The sequence below is a fragment of the Manis javanica genome, chromosome 6, assembly GCF_040802235.1.
Source record: "Manis javanica isolate MJ-LG chromosome 6, MJ_LKY, whole genome shotgun sequence".
Taxonomy (NCBI): Eukaryota; Metazoa; Chordata; class Mammalia; order Pholidota; family Manidae; genus Manis; species Manis javanica.
This window is the reverse complement of record NC_133161.1, coordinates 68981334-69005396: the sequence shown is the minus strand read 5'-3', so window position 1 is coordinate 69005396 and position 24063 is coordinate 68981334. Positions and strand designations below refer to the sequence as shown.

The following is a 24063-nucleotide window of genomic DNA, read 5'->3' as shown; positions in this document are numbered from 1 at the left end:
GCAACAGATTTTAGTGATTTGCAAATGTATTCAAGTTCCCCTACTGATTATATTGAATATTTCTTCATTCTAAAATTGACAGCATTGTTACTTTGTCACCAGAAGTATTTCTCTGTGTTCCTTAAAGTTACCATTTCTGACATTTTCCCATGGTTTCACAAAGCTTACCAATGCACTGAAGGCTCTGAGAACTCTTGTTTAAAAACAAAAACCTGTTTTTCAAGTGTATTTTGACTATTTCATTTTGAGAATACATATCAGCATTTGAAGAATATATACAATGTTTCACCAGCACTCTTGGGTAAATAATATAAGAAATGGTAGTCTTAAAGAATTTGTTAATTCTTTTCATCTTGAAAAAAAATTACTTTGACAAGGCTGTTCATAATTTTCATCTAAAAAAGGCAGGAGAGATTGTTACATTGTGAGCTACTACAATATTCTTGAAACTTTACTAATTTTTCTCATCAGTACCTAACCAGGGAAGTGTGGATTTATATGATGACTCACTGATCATCAGAGAACATAGAAATCCATCCCTTCCATTAGGTAGAACTAAATTTTGTATTTATAACCCTGATAGAATATTGCTTCCAAAACTCAAATATTAAAATGTATGCAATTTTCTCCTCTGTTAATAGGACTTGAATCAATTACTCATACATAATACACACATACACACATACATAAATACATTCCTTGTTCTGTTCAACACGAAATGATGTTAGAGAAGTTCAGGAAAATACTCTTAACACTTTCATATTTCCAAAAAATGCTAGATAAATTTATTGAGTCTGACTCTCTATAGTCTCATATTAATTACTTTTTAGTCTTCAAATTATCACATGCATTTTACATGGTTATAAAATAAGCAACCCTAACGGGCAAATGTTTGCACTCAGTATGGTTCCCAGATAAATCTTTAATCAGAAAGAAGTTACTTTTACATCATATCCTAAAGTTTATGTGTATGTTGCAGAGGGGGACAGATTTTTCTGTATGTTCATTCTATTTACAAAAATAAAGTGAAAAAGAGGAGGATCTCAAAAGCAAACTTTTGGCTTCCTTGGGGAAATTGAATTTAACCCACTTCAACATATGGTTAAAAAAGGGGAAAAAAGCCTTGTTCTTAAAAATAAATGATAGTTTTACCTACAGTTCCCTTAATTCAAAATTGAGCTTCTAGGCATGTAACATAGATTTCTCAAAGAGCAACTGGGCAGTTTCCTTAACCTCCCTCTTACAGAGGCCTCTTGCAGGCTTTCTGACCACAGTTCTGGCACTACACTGAAGGTCTGCACTAATAGTGTTTAAAGCCAGAACTAGAACTACTCATTCTGATATACAAGCAGATCACAAAAAGCAACCTAAAAACCTTTTATATGAGGCAAAAAATTTAGATTAAATAAATCTGTGGTAGTAACATTAAAAAAAAAAAAGTTAACACAACCAAATAATTCTAACAATCACTCTAAAAAATAATCAGTTTGTCATGTTTTAGGATATACTTCTCTTTTACAGTGAACTCATCTTTGTGCAAACACAGTTCATTTATTAGCACTGTCAGTTTCCTAAATATCAAGGTGAATGTCATCTTGTCTGGATTAGTGAAGGAAAAAAGAGCATTTCCCAAAAGTAATCTTATTTATTTGGGTCAGCATGCTAGGTATGAGCTCTACACTATCAATGTCCTTCTGGTATTTTCTCTTCTAACTATAAAAAAGCAAAAGCAACAAAACGGAAAAGGTCTGCTCTTTATAGACATTAAGTAGATATATTCATGCATATTAAGTAATTATAGTTCCAAGTGGATACTTACTGCTGCGTTTGCATCAATGGCATACTAGTGCTCTCATAATTGTCTGCATGTAGGGGAGGCATGATTTCCCCAGTTACAGGGTGAAACACAGGAAGCGTTGACAGGGGCCAGGCTATCTCTCTATTCTTGGACATGTCACGAAGTTCTTTGGTAGATTTTTGAATAGCACTATGATGGACCAGTTGGATACTAGGTCAAAAAGAAACAAAACAACATATATTTTTAAAATGCATACTAGCCTGATAGGTCATTAACTAGTAAGTTATGAAATATTGTTTTTCTGTTTAAAATAAGAAGACATTATTGCACTTCAGGCATTTTACAAGTTACCTCAGAAAGAGATACAGTTCATATACTTTTGACATAGCAAAACTGAAAATTAAAAATTAATTTTTAAATAAATGTCTTTCATTAAACTAAGCTACAAAGCATTGTGTTAATATTAGAGCCCTAAGTAACAAACTAGCATTCTATTTAATGTCTATGATTAAAATAAAACTACCATAGCTTTTATATTGTTGCTTCTGATGGGGCATTTAATAAATACTCACAGAAGTTTCATTTTATGGTAGGTTATTACTGTAGATTCAGGAAAACGTGTATGAAAGTTCTTTTCATCTGTTCTGTGGTTTATAGAAATGCAGATCAGGAAATCACATAATATGAATGGCAAGTTAATATTCTGAATCTGAAATATTTTAGATTTAATTTTTAACTATATATTCTTAGTTTTCAAACCCTTTTTATTTTTAGTTCCTACCCCTCCTAAATGTCTCTATTTAGAAAGCAGCTTTCACATTTATGAAATCAACTATGAAGATGACAAATGAAAAAAAAGCATGGCACACATGTATGGAGCATGGTGAGCAACTGAGAAGTGAAAACAAATGATAAAGAAAATAACAGGAAAGAAGACACTTACTCTGGTGTTTGCATGTTTCTCTTTTCCCTAGAAACAAAACAAAATTTATGAATTAAATAATAGCATTGATATTTGGAACATTAAGACTATATGTTCATGGGATCTTGCATGAGGTGGAAATGGCTGACATTGTTATTATTAAATGCAACCAGGAAGCATTTGCCACCAGGTTTATGACATTACTTGGATGAGTACACATACAGAGATGGAATACTGATGAGAAACAGAGAGAAAGGAAAAAGGATGGAGATCAAGATTCAAGCTCTTGGAAATAAATTCTATGACATAATGAAATTAGGCTACATGTAAAAATGGAAGAATTTGTTACTTGCTGCTTTATTTTTTTTATCCTTTGCTTTGTTACCCTGACTTCCAGGATAATCTTGGGAAATCATTTTAATTGACACAGATGTCCTGAAAGTACTATTCATGAAGACTCATTACTTAAATTATACTTATTTTCATTAATTTGCTCCTAAGTTTTTATATTCATACATTTTTTTAAGCATTTAGATTGTGTCACCTGTTTGACAGCAGAACAACTGCAAGAATTCTGACCATCACTTCTGATCAAACTAAGATAATTTATTGATTTAAAGTGCAATTACCATGTCAATAGATTCTGTGATCTCTGCTTACAGAAGATGGCTCATGTAACTGAAACTGGCCTCAATTATTCTTGGGACTGTTTTGCCGGATGCATTTATATCTAGCCTAAATAATTTTTGAGTAAAGTAATTATATCCCCTCATTTGATTTATTAGACTCAAAACTATTTTAATTCATTTTAAAGGAATAAAGTATTGTATTAAACTTGAACACAATTTCAACTCATTTATAAAAGTGTTTTATGAACTAAATGAAACTTGGTTTTTAATGGAATCTCACATGTTATCTTAGTCGGCTCTATAATTTTTTATTAGTGTTTTAAAGTACTCACACTCCTTCCCGTCGGCAGCACATGATATAAGCAAGTATTAGAAAAAGGACCAATGCTACTGCCGAGGGCACAGCCAGTGTAATTAGGAAATCCGTGTAATAGTCTCTGCTTTTCAAAGAATCGGAAGGGGGTTTGTATTCTCCACCATCAGGTAAAATCCCCTCTCCACGAATCACTTCCTGATAGGTGGACACTTGCTTTGTTTTATCAACCTGATACAAAAGAAGACAATTACACATCAAATTAATAGCTACAAACATTATGAGAGCTTAAGATCTAGATATATCAAAACATGCTTTGACAAATTTCTAAAAAAGCAATCTTTCCCAATTACTTTATTAACTTGAATTTGCAATTATTTATGGGCAGTAGGAAAATATATGTGCGCGCACATGTGCGCGTCTGTGTGTGTGTGTGTGTGTGTGTGTGTGTGTGTGTGTGTGTGTGTGTGGTTCCTGTTCTTTCCCAGTTTCCTTCCTCTAAAGAACAAGTCTTTTACACTACTATGTGAATTTCTTGTTTCCTCTCGTGACAAACCTCTAGTGTAGATGTTAACAACCCACTAAGTGCTGAAAACCAGGTACAAGACTACGGTTTCAAAGGTTAGTCAAAGAGAAAAGAAAAAAAATGAGAAATATTTCCAAAATGATCACAACTTTAATCTTTCCACCATCCAGCTGACAGAGGTATTTTGTAGGAAAGATAGTCTAAGGGATATGTAACCCATTCAATGCTACAGTTTCACCAAATTCTATCCCAGGATCAAAAAATGCACAACATTTGCACTATATTACCTCCACATTAATTGAACTGTTTTCCTTAAGTTGCATTTACTTGTGCTAAGGGTTTTTTTTTTTTGAAGGACACTACAAAAATAGCCATGCAAAATTTGTCAATTACATTTGCATTCCCACCAGATACCCCCAAAAAAGTTGGGGAGAATTATTGTTGCATTTCTCAGTATCCTCCCCCAAAAAATTCCACTTCAAGGATTTTGTTAACAGAAGAGTGCAAGTGAAACTTCATTTTCTGCCAAAGAATTGATGTTCTGCCTTCTTTAAGAATGAGAAGTAATAACTAGTGAATTTCCTCTTAATCCTGGGCAGTGGGAGGCTTGTTATCAAACTTGACTTCAGGTTTATTTTTTTGTAAAGTTTAGGTCCCGATTTTCCATTTCTTTTCTATTCTATTTATTGTGTTCATAGTTTGACTCTTTCATTTAAGCTTCCCTATAGTAAGATGTGACCTCTCAATAAATACATGTAAAATAAAAATGAAAATCTCAACCTTTCCATTTATAAAGTCTTACCACAGAAACTAAAATCTTCAAAGCTTAAGTCATTTTAAACCTTCAAAAATTAGATAGTATTCCTAAGCGTAAACATGTCACACACGAGCACAAGACAAATGGCATCATTAGGGCCTGCCATCTACTGACTGACTGGTCATAATGAAATCAGTCATCTGATTTCATCATTTCATAAAGAGATGAAATAAAGGCATCTCTTTAAGTTAGGATTGCTGCAACTCGATCTTTCCCCACTTGTATGATTAACACCATGACTGAAATACTGAGCTTTGCAAATTCAGTATTTACCTATAATCCATATAAACCACAGCGTCTTAATAATTTTACTTGATTTAAAAAGGCAAAGAAAGATTTATTTATTTATTTTCTGAAAAGACACAGCAACATGAAAAGAGCAGTCCAGGGCCAAGGGCCACAGGTGCTGAGTGTTGCAACGTGAATAATACGTTCTCCCACACTGGAGCCAGGAAAGGTGCCTGCAGTTGGTTCTCCTAGACACAAGTGACAGTTGTGCTTATGTGTCAATAACTTTGTTCAAATGCCGACTTTAAACTTAGGTCTAATTCATTCACCACCCAACAAGAGTTGACAGAAGTTAAATCTAAAGTCCACTAAAGAAATAAAATAACTTTCTTTTCTTCCAGAAAGCAGGACCAACAAACAAATTATATATATCTTACATAAAGATGAAACCTTATCTACATTTTCTTAAGTCTTTGAGCATGCTAATTACAAGGTGGTTCAGAAAGAAAAATTTAATATATGGACTACAGGTTAAGATTCTAACTTTCCTCACTTGGAATTATTTCTTATCCCTTGAACTTTCCCTACAGTTTGAGTTTCTAGGACACTGAAACATAGCACTAGCTTGCTTTATTTCAAATCTGTGATTGTACTCCCATCTCTCCTTTCAAAATGGGGTAGTGGCAGCATATTTGAGACTATCTGGACGTTACAATGACTTCACAATTTAACCTGATTTAGCAGCAACTTGGATGTTAAGGGGGATCAACTGGACCACCTGCCAAGCTAATCCAGTCCCAGCAAACTAATCAAGGGTAGATTGAGTACAAGAGTGGAAATACTCTTTCCCAAATGGATGCACTGTCAATGAGCTTGCCAAATCCTTGAGGTCAAGGAAGTCCACTGCAGTTCACAAAGTAAACCCAGGATTTGTTCCTAAAAGCAATTCAGGTTTTGGTCAAATGTTATCTCCTGCCACATCACTTTTAATTACATTTGTAAAAACAAAATAAAATAAAAACTCACCAAAGAAATTTTGCACCAGTCTATGTAGAATTGAGTACGAAACTTTTTGTCACATGTTATTACCGGCTCCATTTCTTGGCTGCATCTCAATTGATTCTGTGGATTTTCAACCTCTCGTAAACAAGAAGAAAATGGGACATCGGCACCAACCATGACATAAACACTGCAAAAATGTGAAGCTCTCAGATTATTCTTTAAGAAAATTGGAAACACTGAAAAACAATCTACCCTGAAAGCAGGATTTATCCTTTTGAATTGAAGGATTATCTAGAATCATCCCCAAAGTAGGGTCCTAGGCTTTAAAAGCAGTGTTTCATATAGAAGCTTCCTTTCATTTTTTTTTTTACTCAATCAATATTTACAGAGTGCTGTGGTGCACGAAAACTCTCTCAGTTCTGGTAATTTCTAAACATGTTTTTCATCCTACTTATTTTAATTCAAAATAAGTGTGTATCATATTCTCATTACTGCTTGGTAGTTTACTTACACTTAAAAAGTTTTCTTAAAATAGACTGTCTAGAAAATAACACTACTCCTAAGCAATAAATAATTATTAATAATAAATAATCACTTGATTTCAGTTTATAAGATTGTGAAATTATATCCCTGGAGGTTTGGTGCTTTAGGCTGACTGAGCTATTCTACCCGAGTTCTGTCAGTATTTCTTCTGCACAAACCCCTGCTGTTAGGTTTCTCATTCCAAGGTCTTGCAATCTTTTATCTAAGAACTAATATAAGAGCAGAACTATTGTTTGGTAAACACAAAGTAGGCAAACAAAATTAATTTTCTTGGAGTGTATCTTGGCACTTAGGGGGAAAGAATTCTACTTAATTGGCCAATGAGTTTCACAATAAAAGTGAACACAGCACAGTGATAACAGCATACAATCTTGGAGCAGGTTGAGAATAAGGGAATCTCACTGGTCTTTCAAAAGAAAAGAAAAAAAACAGGAAATTACTCTAAATAAATATTATTTCTTTGCTTAATGACAATGCTATGACTACTTATAAAGTGACCTAAACCTATTGAAATTCCAGCTGTTTTCTTTGCAGAAATTGACCAGCGGTCCTAAAATTTGTATGGAAATATAATGGAAAAAGAAAAAGTTGGGAGACTCACAACTACAGATTTCAAAACTTACTACAAAGCAATAGTGATCAGAATAATGTGGTACTAGCATAAAGACACGTAGATCAATTAAATAGATTTCAGAGTTTATTCAGAAATAAACTCTTACATTTAGTAAATTGATTTTTGTCACAGATGCCAAGACAATTCACTGGGGAAAGAAGTGTCTTTTCAACAAATGGTACCAGGATAACTGGATATCCACATGCAAAATAATGAAGTTGTACCCCTACTCACACCACATAAAAAATGAACTCAAAATAAATCAAAGACTTAAATGTAAGAGGTAAAACTATTAAAACTGAGGAGAAAATGAATAAATTGTTGTGACCTTGGATTAGGCAATGATTTCTTACGTATGACTCCAAAAGTTCTGACAGTAACAGAAAAAAAAGTAGAGAAACTGGATTTTAACAAAATTTAAAAATGTGTGCTTCGAGGGCCAACATCAAGAAAGTGAAAGGCAGCCCATGAAATGGGAGAAAATATTTGCGAGTCACACACCTAAGGGACTTGTATCTACAATATAGAAAGGACACAACTCAGTAACAAAAAGACAAGTAATACAGCTTAAAAATGGTAACAAATCTAAACAGACAGTTGTTGGGAGGAGATATACAAATGTCTGATAAGCACATGAAAAAATGCTCAACATTTTTTGGCAAAAGAGAAAAACCACAACATACTACTTCATATCCATTGGAATAGTTACAGTTAAAAAGGCAGGTAACGGGAAGCGCTGGCAACGGTGTGGAGAAATTAGAACTCTCCTGCTCTGCTGGTGGGAATGTAAAATGGTGCAGCTTCTTTGGAAAATAGTCTGGCAGTTCCTCAAAAGATTAAATAAGGACTTATCACCTGATCCAGCGAATTTACTCCTAAGTATATAACCTAAGAAAAATGAATATGTATGTCTTCCCTACAAAAACTTGTACATGAATGTTCATAGTAACATTATTCATAGTAGTCATAAGGTGGGAACAGTCCAAATGCTTAACAACTGATGAATGGATAAAAGGTGGAAAATCCATATGATACTCAGTCATAAAAAAGGGACATGGATGAACCTTGAAAGTAATTATGCTACATGAAAGAAGTCACTCACAAAAGATCACATATTGTATGATTCTATTCATATGAAATGTCCAGAAAAGGCAAATGATTTATGGAGACAGTAAGTAAAAGTGGTTGCTTGCCCAAAGCTGGACACAACGGCTAATGGTACGGGGGATGGGTGGGATGATAAAAAATGTTCTAAAATGATTGTGCAATGATTGTACAACTTGAATAAAGTAAAACCCATTGAGTTTATACTTTAAAATAAGTGAATTGTATGTTAGGTGAATATCTCAATAAAGCAGTTATTTTTAAAAATGAAATAAAAATGTGGCTCAAAAATTCAAAGCTATGTCAATCTAAGCATGAAGTCACACCCTGAGTTGAAAAATGTGTCCCAGAGTACAATTACACACTCATTGGGTTGCTTTGTGTCAAATGTATATTTGGACTCAAGATTCACTTGAAATAACATTTAAAAAAAAGAAAACTATGGTGCCTTTGGGAGACAGATGGTATATAATGTATTGAAAATAAAGATAAAATTAAAAACTAGAAATTCAGAATAAAAGTGGATATAAAAAGCTTTTAGATGATCAGTGTATTCACATATTCTATTTAAACCAAGTTGTTATCTTTAAGCTTCACATAAAGCCAGTTTCTATCCCTTTACTGTCTAGCTATTTTTCTTTGATAACTTTTAAACGTATTTGTACATACAGAAATAAAATATTTCTTACAACTGCTAACAATCCTCTTGCTTTAGCATGACAGATTTGCATTTATAATTAGTAATATTTCAATTCATTCACTTATAAGGTAATGTAAATAGACATAACGTAGGAGTTTTTTGGTGCTTGGAAATATCTTTTTTTCTCAAATTATAAAAGAAACATGAAAACATTTCATAAAACTTGGGATATGAAAACAGAATTAATTTATATGACCAAGATAACTATTTTCATTGTCCAATGTACCTTATATTTTTCAAATACATACATTTTAACATAATTGCAATCATCTCTAAAACACATTTTTGTATTTTTTCACTTAATGTGTCATAAGCATTTTCCATATTGTACAGTCTTCATAATTATAGATTTATGGAAATATAATTTTTAAGTGTACATGATTTATTAGTAATTATTTCAGAGCTGCTTCCAATTTTTTGATGTTACAAATAATATTGCAGAGACTATCTCTGTGTGTATTCTTTAATGTTGCTATCTTAAAAGAGATGCCTAGAGTGGAAACATTTTTATGGCAGTTGACACATACTGCCAAATTACTTTCATCTCTGCTTGGATGATCCATAAGCTTCACAAACTTACCCTGTTCCTAACTGAGCTCATCACCCCACCCCACCCTCACCTGTTCCCCTTCTATCTTCTTCTTTCTCGATGATTGGCATGGGCAGATGCTAAGCACCATCAACTCTGACTCCTATCCATCTCCCCACATACTCAATCCATCATCAGTCTCTCACATTTACCCTGACAGAACTTCAATACACACCTGTCCACTTTGTCCCATCTCACTACAACCCTACTTCTAGTCACCATCACTTTTTCCAGGAGGTGGCGCAACAAGCCTCTTAAAGGTTCTCCTTGAACCCAGTCCTCCTCTCTGTCCTCAGGGAGCCTATCTGCAGAATGAATGAGCGAAGAGCATTATACCCATTCAAAAACAGAACCAATTGTGTATGTGAAAGCTGCTGAGGGTAGATCTTAAAAGACCTCATAACAAGAAAAAAAATTGTAACTGGGAGGTAATGGATGTTAACTAAATTTACCGTGGTGATCAATTTACAGTATACACATACATCAAATCATTATGTTGTACCTTAAACTTATACAATATTACGTGTCAATTATATCAATAAAACTGAGAAAAACAAAACTGTGTATATATATATATTGTTTCTTTTGTCTAGTCAGTAAGTTAAAACATACTGGCTTTTTAAAAAAAATAATTTTGCATGAGGCAATGTATAACAATAATACCTCTATGCTATTCATTCTAAAATTACATTTTTCATGACCTGTTGTTTTTCTTTTAGCTAGCTTTTTGATATGCAGAAATTTGAATGTTTTATGAAGTGAAATGAGGATGAGCTTTACCTTTATGACCTTAGCCACATATTTTCAAACTTTCAAATGCATGTAAACAGATGAAATAGGAGCCTATTATCAAGTACAATGTTCTCAAGCAATCTTAAAACATAGTACTTCAAAATCTTAAGATTTTGTTCCTTATGAAGTATCTTTTTTTCAATTTGAACAACATAGTTTCTTTCAATTTGGACAACTCAATTGAGGCAAAACACATTCACTGTGGCCTTTATACATACATTGTGGAGAACCAAGTAACAGGTAAAAAATTTAAGTCAAAACCGACTTCTTCAGCAATAGCCAGGTAAATGGATCCAATGACTGTATTTTTTACCTGTCTAAGCAATGAATTAATTTTATTCTTTATTTTGTATATAGGAGGTAAAAGACAGCTTAGAGAAGAACTTGTCCACACATGTTACATGTTGCCTGGGAACTCTTGAGCTCTTAAAAGACAATATACCATGATTCTTGCTTCTGTCCCCACTCCACCTTGTTCTGTGCATATCTGCAATCAGGTAATCAAGCATTCAGTCAAAAAACAGCATGAGAAAATAAAAGAATGAAGAACAAATAAAACTAAACAAAGGATCTAATACAGAATAAAAATCAAGAATAAAGGACACTTCTAGTCTCCAGGTCTATTGTTTGCTTACTCTTCCTCAGTTGGAGAAGGAATCGTCTTACCGGAAGAGGGAACTGAAACACAAGGCTCACACCCTTTTTGTTTGTTATTGTGGGTTGGATGTGGGGGTGGGCCCTGCTGGCAGCAAAGAGGCGTTGGGTTGGGTCTACTCTTTCAACCATGTGGTAGGCTTAGCAGGTCCACCTGCTAAAATGAAAACTTTAATATGAACCATTTTCTGCAAAAGTCTCTAATGCTTCTGGATAAAAACCCAAACAATTTTTCTTGGTGTACAAGGCATAACATGGTTGAGTCTTTGCCTCCTTTATAACTATTGCTTCCAGATTCCTGTCCCCCATTGCACAAGAAGTAGATTTCCAAATCTATCAGGCTTTCCCTTATCTAAGGGCTTCTGCCTAAACTGTTCCCTCTGGCTAAAATTCCCCTTTTCATTTTTTGAGCAGGCTAACTTGTACTTAAATTTTAAACTCAGATTAGGTTTTACCTCCTCTGTGAATCCTTTCCAGCATGGACATGAAGTGGAGGAGGGGGACTCTGAATACCTCTACTGTGATATGCACAACATTGTTTTTTAATTACCTTATTACTTGCCTGTTCCCTAATAGATTATGAGCACAGATTGTATTTTTTTATCACTGTATCCTAGAGAGTAATACATACAATATTCCTCCCTCAAGAAGTCCTTAATAAATGCTAAGCTATGTAAGAAAAACTGAATCTCTGCCTACAGCCTGAAAGAATAGGTATTAGTTGCACTGATTTCATTTATTCATCTTCATACTTATAAAAATGGATTTATATGGGCTTCCAATTTTTACTTTATTAAAGGCTTTTTCCAGAAATTCCACCTCATATTACTATCATTCCATAAAAGAAAGGCTATTTGCACCAAAAATATGGGAGGCACATTATTTAAGAATAAAGGACACTTGTAAATCACCCAACCTGGGGACTTAGTCAGCAGAGCATTAGGGACTGGCCTTGCATTAGAGCAGCATTTGGCAGTCACTGAGTTACATTCTCCAAGTGTAACTCCTCACTGAAGCCTTTACAGGGCAAAACCCAGGCATTTAATTAGAGGGTGCACTTTGAGCTTGTCTGAGGAATAAAATAGGATTCTCTGTTGAGGCTAGATTCACCTGCTTTGGTAACCAGGGGAAAGGGTGGTAGGTCCCACAGTCTCTTATGAAAAGTGAGTATATTCTTTAATCCTCACACCCCATCACTCCCTTCGTCGCCACCATTTACACTACATCACTCACCCTGGGTTGGCAGCTAAGCCATGCCTAGAATGAAATATGAACCTACTCCTCTTTCCAGCAGCTTTACCCCAGGTTAAATGCATCCACAAGCCTTCAGCCCCTGGCGCCCAGGGTCAGGAGCCAGAGCAGCCCCAAGACCACACCCAGAGAGCAAGCACAGTTGCCCTGGGGTTATGGGTCTGACTAGGGAAAGGGAATCTTTCCAGGATGCCCTGCCTTCCTTTGCGGGAGCTTACTCACTCTGAAGTATATCTTTGTAATTGTTTTCTGTTAGATTTAGCAGAAGTTTGAAAACTGTCAGCAAGTTCTGCCGACATCAAAAAAACGCAGAGGAGGGCCTAGGATGCTGCGGAGTGGGTTCCCGTCTGACTGACACAGGGTGGTGCTCTGCACTGTGGGAGGACAAGATTTACTCTGATGGTCTACTGTGAGAGCTGCTCTTGGTCATCTGCTGTGCATTTGACTATGTACATCAATATGGGGAGAAGGTAGAATATGGCTGCCATAGGCAACAGGAAATAGCTTCATGGAAATTTTTTTGTTTGTTTTAATCAGAGACTAAGATTTATGCTAAGTATTAAGCAGGACACATTAATCAGGTGCTTAATTTTTCTGAAGTGTATGAATATTTTTAAACACAATTTTAGAAAAGAAAGAGATGCACTATCTGTGCTATGTCTGACCCTACCTCTTGATCTTTTCCATATTTCATTTTTAAAGGGTTTTATAGTCCATGATATTTTCAAAAGAAAGTACAGGGGCAAAATGTTTATTAAGTGAATGAAGAATCATGAAGGCACAAGAGTTAAACACTGGATTTATTTCTAAGTTTAGGACAATAGAGTAAGAAAAATTATTTTTGTTATCGTGACATTGTATCACAACTAAAGAAAATACGCAAAATCATTCCAGGGACAAATTTTCCTTCTAAAATTTTGCTCAAGCCAGATCATATTTCATCAGTGCTCATATAGGGACACTAGAGTAATAGAGTTAGCTTTGGGTACAATTTAAAGAAATGTTATTTTAAAAGACTTATCATGTGAATACTCTGTAAAGGTTACGGCTTAACATTACATTAAAACTCATGGAAAGGATTTCAAGTTGGGAAGGGATCTGAGACAACAAGGTCCAAATAAATGCCAGAGGACTGACTTCCTCAAATGTCTGACAGCACATGCCACCCGCTAGCAGGTGTTGGGTCAGTCACCTAATGACTGAATTCTCTTAACAAGCACTTGTAGGACAAAAATTCTGTTCTTAATTTAGTGTCACATGCTCAGACCCAGCCCTAGACTGAAAGATTCAGAATCTCTAGGGGGAATCAGAGGCCAGGAACCTATCTATATTTCTTATAAGCTCTACTGACAATTCTCAGGCTAGTTGGTAAACACTGTTTTAGGTCAGAGTTTGGTTCAGAGAGTTATTTAGTTCTAAATAGTTACCTGTAGAAGTGTCTGGGCGGGGCTTGCACTACTGCTTAGAGAAGGAGTGAGCCAGAAGGAAGCAGTTATGGAAAACTCTACCAACACTTGATGGTCATGTTGCTTCCCCCACCATCTTTCGCCATTGTTTTAACAATCATCGTGGTGAACATTACTTTAAGAAACTGTTGAAAAAGACTCTATATTTGAAGAATGCTTTCAGTTCACCTTGTTCACCTCTTTCCATGGTTCTACTTTAATTCCACGGTGGGACAGACAAACATGCTGTAACTCCAAAGTAAAAATCTAAGCTCTAGAATTATGTTTCCATGTAGGAAGTCAACCAACAGATAGACAAGGATAAAGCAACTATTTTCCTCAAAGCACTTCTATGTGTGCTTCACTAACTTCAAAATCCATTACTGTAACATACAAGCCACGATTTAATTCTGAAATTTGTCAGTTGACTTTGCAGCTCACTGCTCATCCCTTATCCCTCCTTCTGCCTACTACTCCCTCATACTTCATCTACATCTATTTGTGATCTTCCCCTTATATCCAGCAAAGTTCTCATTTAAAGCTGCCATTAAATTTAATTCTTATTAATCCAGGCACTCTAGTTAATTCCAGATGTCATCTGTATAAAATGTTACCTGGAATATGAATAAAGAAGGGGTTGGGGGAGATACGTTGTATAAAATATGATTTATTCCATTTACATTTATAAGATTGGACTTTTTTGTTTTTTAAAGGTAGATCTGTCTCAATCTACAGATTAGAAATTAAAAATCAAAGTTTGGTTCCACTCGGACACTTGATCCTTTAGCTTTATCAAGGTATAAGGAGTGTTTTTAATATCCACAGGGATATAAGTCATACCTTAGATTTGTATGGCTTGAAAAGAGACAAATCCCTTTCAAATGTATTGTCTCCCATAATCACATAACCCTGAGAAGAGTATAGTGCTCACTGGAGTAAATGAGGAAGCCGAGGCACAGAAGAGTCTGGCATGTGAGTGACAAGGCCAGGCTTCAGCCGTGGGCTTCAGATCCACTCTAGTCATCAGTCACTGACACACAGTGGAAAGAATGTTAAAGGAGAAGAAATAGTTTCCTAGAATAAAGTTACAGCAGTCTGTGCCTCCTTCTGCAGCTGATAACTGGGGCATCAATTTCCTCTGAGATTCAGGGCCCTAAATAATCAGTTTCTCTATGGAAGGTACAAAAGACTTAGTGCTGTAATTTATGATGCTGATCTTGATCTACAATAGATTTCACAGGACCTGGAACATCAGATATAAAGAACCATTAATGTAACGTCTTTGTCAATATAGAAAATTGCTAGTATTGTCATATCTTTAACAATACCAACTTCATATTAAAAAGAAAAATGCAATAGGCCATCTTCCACCTATAATAAGTTTGATAAGATCACCATATTTAAAACCCATATTTAAGGCAATGAGATACAGGTCTACTTACCCCTCCTTCATGTCATTAATGGGGAGCGGGACCCTGCCGCCCCTGTCTAGGGCTGACGTGATGTTTATGGCATTGAGACGCTCTGGCTGCCAGACATTTTTCACTGCCCCGAGAAAGTCTCCAAGAACCTCACTGGCCAACATTTCTTCTACATTCATATTTTTAATGAAGAATTCTGCTTGATATGGTAACGGGAAGTCTAATTTTGGTGAAAAAGGGTATGCATATCTTTAATGAAGTCTTTTGAAAGAGAAACAAAAGAACAGTTTGAGATTTGTTGATTTCTGTCATAATCCTGGCTGTAGGAAACTATTAATACTGACTTTAGGGGTTTTCTGTATAACAGAGGATATATCTAGAAATGTTAACGTGCATCTGACACAGAATTTTTATCTACAATATAATCAAATCCAAGGAACAGCCAGGCAATTTATAATTCTAGAATTTGGACAAAATAAATGCCAAATCTGCCTCCACTTGCCAACAATCTGGCAACCACCTCCCCCTGCCAATGTACCCAGAGCATTTCCAGAACTCTACATGGGTAAGAATATTTTGTATTTGTAGTATTTTTCAAATACATCATCTCATTTAATCATTACAACCCTAGGTAATGCTATGCCCATTTAACAGAGGAGGAAGTTAAGGCACAGAGCAACATCCTTTCCATGTAGAGAAGACATAACAAAATATCTGTTTGTGGGTTGTTTATATATGATTTGGAATACCGTTATTTGTGATTTGTGGTATTACTGATCTTTTTGGAGCATGCTAAAATGTTACTTTTTACTAAAATAAACACTGATTACATTTCCAAAAAGAATTCTGAAATCATAGCAATTTTGCTCTTTTGTTCACTCCATAATTAAATATTCTAAAGAAATTATATTTTAAATTTCTCATGAACTTCCATATCTCACATTCTTAGAGATTTAGTTAGTTATCTTCCTCCCAAGGTCTCATCAATATTTCCTCTAAAGATTACAAAATGAGTATTTTGAACCAACCCAATGTATAATTTATTTCAGTTTCTCAAATGTTGCTCTTGAATTACAAACCATTATTTCCTATATTCTGATTGTTCTATTAAGATAAAGACTAGCTTCTTTTCATCTGATAATATTTCTGTAACAATAAAGGCTACCTTTTTTGAATACTTACTATAAGGCAGGCTCAAGCTAAGGGACTGATGTAAATTATCATAATACTCACAACCAGAGGGAAAGTTGATCTTTAGAAAAGTCCGGGAATTTACCATTATTTGAGCTTCATATTATTTTTTACTTAAGCTAAAGGAGACTATATATAAAATGCTCAACCAAACTCCCAGCATAGAGTAAGAACTTACAAAATATTAAATTTTACCAATTACTATAATAATATGAATGGTTGATGACCTGAATTCTTCCCTTAAAAGAAAAAAGAAAATGTTTCTGGACTATGCACAGATTTAGAGTCCTCAATAGTAATTATGCTATGTATATCCTCTGATTTATTTCATTAAAATTCATGTATATGTAAAAATACCACACCTTTTAAATAATTAAAAAAATAAAAATTATACAATAAATAACTGAAATCTTGATGACCTCATTTCTTATGAAGTTTCTGTATTATTAAAGGATATTTTGATGCCAGAGGTGATGTCAGAGAATATATTCTGGCTTTAGATTTTTCAAGAGCATTTTCTGGAGTATAGTGTCTCTTCCTAAAGATTGAGTTTTTCCAGGCCCTACTCACAGATTCTTTACTCATCTCCTACACTGTCATTTATATTGCTTATGATTTTGTTAGATTTGTTTGATGTATGGGCCACCTGCAATCTTCTAAAATATGATAAATTTATTCTCTTATGTAGATAAGTTCCTTCTTTTATAAAGATAGATTTCCTGTTTTGTACAGATAAACAGTAGCTTAATCATGTTACATTTTTCCCCATACTGAAAAATAGTCATGCAGTAAAATGTCACGAAGGACAGTTTCTTGGCAATAAATAGTATTTACAAATAATACCAAAGATCGTTTTTGAGTATGCTAGAAGTCGATCAGCTATTGTAATTTCATTCAGTGTCTTTATATCTACTTCTCTAAAAAAGTATGCAACACCTTTTCCTTATTATGAATGCTACTTCTTGGAGAACTGTTCCGTGGCTTTTCCTGATCCACGAGACCTGCTTTATGGCTCCTTTCTGACACACACTTGCTGCCCCACCCCTCAGAGGCTCTGGGCTGTGCAGCTGCCTGCTGTCTACTCGGCCAAGTGCTGCTGCCAGGACTCCCAGAGATGAGTCACAGTCGCTTTCTAACTTTGGGGAAATCCCGTGCCTACTATATTTGGACGTCACAGAGGCCAAGGGAACAGTAGGCCAAAAGACTGGTGGCAGGCCTCTGAGATACTAAACCCAATTTAGAGAATCACTCCATGTACTCACCTTGAGAGTGAATCCATGCTGTGATTCCACATGACTAATTTCCCATTAGGTCTCTCAGAGTAGGAGACATCTGGGCAGGGAGCCAGACCCAGCATGATGATCCTGATATTCGACCCTTGTTATTTCATTTCCTAACTTCATCTGGGCAAAATGGCATATGTGTAGACCATGCTCAAAGATGAACATCCTAATGCCCATATACAGCCTAGACCAACAAGGATAAATACTTGCCATTTGTTTCACTGGTTTTCATTGTTTGGGGCCACCAACCCCTACAATAAAAGGCAGAAAGGCAGCTCTGCCAGAAATAGAAGTGGAGGCTTCTACTTTAAAACACTTTTAAAGTCCCTGATTTAGATAGAGAGCCCCTAAAACCAACTGTGAATCCTGCAGTGGGCTAGCAGTCTTTCATTAGTATCTGCTTGAACGTGGGTACCCCAGACATCAACATCTATGGGATGCCTGTGTGCTCTGTATCTACATGACAGACCAGACTTGGGAAGGAGAACATTTAAACTGCAGACCAGGCTATTATTCAGTATGTAGGGACTTCTGTTCCTGACAAAGGGTTGTGAGTCCCTCTGAGAGTGTAATTGTGAGGTTAGGGGTCAAAGCCCACTGCCAAGTAACTATATAAATATATGGATGAATTCCCAAGGGGAAGGAAATTTTGCAATTATTCTGCTCACTAAAGGTATTCCAGTTCTACAGGGACAACATAGCCTGTGTGCAAGCATCTAACTACAGTTGGAGTCAAAGACAAAACTGTCCCTGATCCAAACATGAATACACACCAAAAGCCCTTGAGAAGTGGACAAGTGGACAGGGAATCCTCTGTCTAGGCCCACAGAATTGGCAGCTGGACTTGCTTTTCATATATGAAGGTCATGTTACATTTTAAATGAGAGCATTTGTTGCCTGCAGTCAATGCTGCTAAAACATTTGGTGAAAGACTCATGTAAAGTGGTTCAAAGTCTTCAAGCAATCTCCCTAGTTATGTACCACATTATCAAATTTTCAGAAATTACTCTCAAATAATTTACAGGCAATTTTTAACCTGGCTTTTACTGAATTATCATGAATTGCAAATTAGTAGGCTTTGATAAAATATTTTATGTTTGCTCATTTGTTTTTAAATGTACTCATAAAAAAAAGAATTCCCCTATGGAGGATGCACAACTGTTCTCTTGTTTTCAGTGGAAAAAAATGCTTTAGCAGTCCTTCTTCTGTTACCCCCATAAATGATCTCTGGTATAGAGAGTAATTATCTCATGGTTTATTAGTGGTAGGTATTTTTCCCAATCAAATGCCAAAATAGAGTCAGAATATTTGAGAGTGTAATTCCTGGAATATCTCCTGTGACCCTAACCTTTCAAGTCCTTGGCAATCTCTTACAAATTGAGCATATGGAACTCAACTACTGATGGACTTCAGCAATTACTGATGCATGACTACTGTTTAGGAAGGATTGTTACCCAAATCCCAGTTTATTTTTGTCCATCAACAACTCTTTATCTTCACATGCAAATGGACTACTACCTATGATAAGGTTTAAAGTAAAGTAATAAAATTAGCTAACACTGATGTTGCACTCTGTTCTCTGCCCCGAAATCAGCATATTTTGAGCCTTCACTTGTGGAATCCTTACCCCAGACTGAGGAGGGAAATTGTATTCTTGTTCTCATTATACAGATGATGAAACCAAGACCTGGAGCATTAAGTTGCCTGTTTGGCTTCCTGTCCTGAGCTTTTCAGCACCGTAACACATCATGATATTTTATGACCTATTATATATTGCTTAGTTTTTCTGTTTTCTACATGTTGCTATTTCATTAGTTATATTAGGTGAGTGGTATTTTAAAATCCTAAACTATATATGTTACATAGATATAAAACATAATGAAATACTTCTGGAAAATAAGAGAACAGTCAGCAATATATTTTTTCATACCTACCTTCTGCTGACATTATATTAATTATCAAATTATGCCTTGCAGTCTCAAAGGTACGCCTATTGTAGGCAGTTATCTATTAGACAAAGAAAATCATATTAAAGAAGTGAAATTTTATTTGAAAAACAAAATTCATTAGGGACAAAAGAAAACGAATTGTTCTTTCCACTTTCATTATTTGTTTATGTACTTACAAAACTTTCCTTTTCTGGGCAATAAAAACTCAGAGCTTTTAGCAATATTTTGAGAAAATAAATAATTACTCAGGTCTGTTTAATGCGCTGAAACAAAATATTAAAATCCAAGACTTTTACAGATGACTGTTAAGTGCTAGCAATGCAGATGCATCATTAGTAAATGGATTAACCATTATCAATTACTTACCAGTACAGTTCTAAGACTTCCAAAAACCAACACAATATATTTTTGTACTTTTAATTGGAGCTTAAGGATTATACTGCAAAGTACACTTTCAAAAAGTTCATCTCTGTGTTGTTTGCACTCAGTCCTAACCACACACCAAACAGCCAAAAATGTCATGAATGAGCCTTTGGAAATCATACCTCATTTAAGATGGGAGTAAAACATAAGGATCACAGTCTATAAAGCTTATGGCACATGCTCAAAAACACAACGCAATCCCTTTCCAGAGTCAAATATTAGTAAACATTTGCAGAGCCAATGAACTTACATCAAAGTCAACTCAGAAACAGTCACTGCAGACAACAAACACAGCAAAGGCCAACAACAGGATATGGCTTCAACAATCAAGGAATAATTAACTTTATAACAGATATTAGATCATTTAGACACAGCTGCAGTACCTCAAAAAAAACCCAAATGATTGTATAAAAGTCCCAGCACTAGCCTTCTGGCAGGGATTGCAGCTGGAGTTGACACTGAGACAGAAGAGTCGGACAAAACTGACTCAAACTAGAAAGAAATATCCTGCACATTTAAAAACAAATATCCAAGATTGTTAGAGCAGCACCTGTGGGCTTCAAAAGAAAGAAATTACACTCATTAAAAATACTGAGAAAACAGTAAAAATCAGAACTATGGAATAAATAACTCTAGATCTTTAACAATATTTAAAGTGCATATTATGAAAAGTAAATATTCCACAAAATTAAAAGAACTTCTTTCTCTACAATTTGTCACATTTCATCGGATTTAATGACTTCGTTGCTGCTACCTGTTGGAACACATGATCAACTCGGTTCACACTGAACACTAAAATTAAGACTAGTCATTAAAATAAACTAGGAACTACTGTTTATAAAGAGGCAAGTGGAAAAAAATGCACAGAAGATTTCACTTGGGAATCTTGATGATTTTAAAAGTTTACCTTGCAAAAAATGTAATCATATTACCACTGGAAAAAACAGTATTAATCTTTTACTATTTGTTACAGTATCTCAAAGCTAAAGCTCAGAAAAGAAGGTTAGGGATTTTCAAATTAGTGCCAGTATTTTTATAACTAGCCTTCTCATAGTTATCACAAATTTCATTATTGTAAATTTCATAAATTCTAATAAGTTTTTTAAAATCACAGGCTACTGAAGAGAGTGAAGAACCTTTCATAAATCAGAAGGAAGAATTTTATTATCTGAATTTATATTTAATGTTTAATTTTAATAGCTGTAACAGAATGTGTTCCTTCTATCACTTTTAATGAGATATTAAATACTGTAATATCCTCAATCAAATTTTACTTATCATGATGATATGAAGCCTTTCATAGCAAAGGGGTGTATGTGTGTGTGTGCTTTTTTGATCTCCTTTTTCTAGAACAGTGGCTAATCTACTTTAGATTCTTAATAAATATCTACTGAATAAATCAGTGGATTTATATGATTAAATATTATTTTGATATGCATTACTTTTGACTCTATTAGAATATTTAAAAATACTGTAAATGTGTTGTTACATTTGGACGTAGAAATGAGTTATTTATAAACAAATCACTGCTTATGTTAAATGAAAGATATGCTAAATTTTCATCATCACCTTTTTTAATGTATAGTTTGATACTTATTTATAACATGTTAGTTGTAAGGTATAAGAGCATAATAAACACCTGTGAATTCTGGCTCAATACAGGTGTTTCTTTTCTATCTTAGCCCCTTGCCTCTCTCCAACCAAAAGTAGTAGTCATTTTGAATTTTGTGTCTATCATCCCATTTATTTTAAATATAGTTTTATTATAAATGTATGTATGCTTAAAATATATTGTTTACTTGTTTTGAGCTCTACAAAAACATAAGCTGTATGCAGTCTTCTGAGACTTGTTTTTTAATTCAAAATTATGTTTGAAACATTCAATCCATGTTGCTGAGCAAGCCTAAGTACACAGCTGCTGTAAATACATACTGTGGGACTGTTCCACAATTAATTTATCCATTGTTTTGCTGAAGGACTTTTCTCTCTGAGTGCTGGTGGACTTTTGGGTCTCCACTGCTCTGAGTTTTGTTTGGCTATGCCAACATTGCTCAGTGAGCATGACTGACACCTCCTCAGGTAGACATCTGCAAGTGTTTCTTTTGGGTATATACCTAGAATGGAACTGCTGGATCTTAGAGTATAGTGATTCTCAGTTATGTGAAATATTCTGTACTGTTTACCAAAGTGGTTATGACAATTCCAATATCTACTCACAATGAATTTTCCTGAGGGCAAAATTCTCATGTGACCTTAATTTGAATATTCCTCATTACTGATAAGAGTAAGCTTCTTTACTTAATTGATATTTACGTATTTTCTTTAGTGAAATGTCTGTTCACATCTTTTTCTTATTGAATTGTAGGAATCCTTTTTTATGTTTTAGATGCTCATCATTAGTCAGTTATACATATTTAAAATATCTTCTTCCAGTTTGTGGACTTTTTTTTTAATGGTTTCTTTTGATAAATAGAAGTCCACAAGTTTGATATAGTAAAATTTATCACCCTTTTCTCTTAAAAATGTTTAGGCATTAAGAAATTCTTCTCTACCTCAAATTCAGAAAGATATTCTTCCACATTTTCAGGTAATAGTTTAAAATTTTGCTTTTCATATTTAAATCCTGAATCTATCTAGATGAGTTTTGTACTTCCTGTGAAGAATCTAATTTAATATTTGCCATATGGCTCACCAATTGTCTGAGCACCATTCAATAAACAGACATCCTTTTCTTCAATGATCTGTGGCACGTTCTCTTTAGACACGTGATATTGCTCCTTTGTAGATGAATCTGTTTCTGGGCTTTCTCTTCTTTTCATTGGTTCATTTGCCTATCCCCATTACCAGTGCAACCTTGTGATAATTACTATGGATTTATAATAAATCTTGATATCTGGAAGGGAGAGAAAACTTTCCTTTTTTTCTTCTTTAAGAATGTCTTCACCATCTTTGGCCATTATCTTCTTCAAAAATTTTACAATTAGTTGCTAAGTTCCAAGAAAAAAGTCTATTGCAGTTTTTATTGGAATTGCCCTGAATGGACTATCTTTTAATTTATATAGGTATTCTTTAAAGCAATAAGTTTTTGTAACTTTTCCCATACAGATCTTGTATAACTTCTGTTATATTTATTCTAGTACCTTACTATTTTTGTTACTGTTTAAAATTCTCATTTTAAAACATATTTTCTCAGTACTTGTTATTCATGTACAGAAATGTAACCTAATTTTTTATATTGATCCTACAGCTTACTGCTAGGCTTTCTTAAGACTTTAATAGTCTACAGACTCTTTATATCATAGTCTATTTTATTTCTTCCTTACAAATACAGATTTAATTTCTTTTTCTTTCTCTTTTGCACTGGCTAGGACTTCTAAAACACTCTATAACAGATGTGGTGGAAAGGGTCATTATTTTGTTCCTGAATTTAAATGGAATTCCTCAGGGTTTTCCCATTAGTAAATGATGTTTGCTATTATTTTTGGTAAATAACTTATCAGGTTAAGGAAGTTCACTTCTATCCCTAGTTTGCTAAGAGGTCTTTTTTAATCAAGAACAGACACTGAATTCATTATTAAGTGCTTTTTCTGCATCTATCAAAGTGATTATGCTGTTTTTGCCTTTAATCTAGTAATGTGGTGAATTACATTTATATATTTCTTTTACAATTTTGCTAAATATTTTTAAAAATTAGTTTGACAATAGCTCAAAGTAACTTTCTTATATCTACATGTATTTCTATCTTATATCTCCATTGCCTTAAGGAAGCAAATATATAGAGAAATCATTGAAAAGTCATATTCAAATAAAGAAATGCTTTCTTCTCTTGGCCAACATGCAAACTCATATTCACAGTCCACGTCTGATTAA

The 24063-nt window shown here is 34.5% G+C and overlaps 1 protein-coding gene across 14 annotated transcripts in view; it reads right to left on the bottom strand.

Moving 5' to 3' along the window:
* The window catches only part of SGCE (sarcoglycan epsilon), a 64005-nt gene that overhangs the window by 10692 nt on the left and 29250 nt on the right, over positions 1 to 24063 (bottom strand). For 4 of the 14 annotated variants that reach the window (XM_037019867.2, XM_037019873.2, XM_037019868.2 and 1 more), the window contains 8 exons: positions 19756 to 19828; positions 15369 to 15567; positions 11019 to 11063; positions 6260 to 6422; positions 3682 to 3893; positions 2742 to 2768; positions 2371 to 2442; positions 1820 to 2008 (listed from right to left, as the gene is read on the bottom strand). In XM_037019867.2, coding sequence (XP_036875762.1) covers positions 1820 to 2008; positions 2371 to 2442; positions 2742 to 2768; positions 3682 to 3893; positions 6260 to 6422; positions 11019 to 11063; positions 15369 to 15567; positions 19756 to 19828 — 980 coding nt within the window. Of the gene's footprint in view, positions 1 to 1815; positions 2009 to 2370; positions 2443 to 2741; positions 2769 to 3681; positions 3894 to 6259; positions 6423 to 11018; positions 11064 to 15368; positions 15568 to 19755; positions 19829 to 24063 lie in introns of those variants that run through there. The other 10 variants (XM_017662383.3, XM_037019874.2, XM_017662386.3 and 7 more) reach the window with 6 other exon arrangements.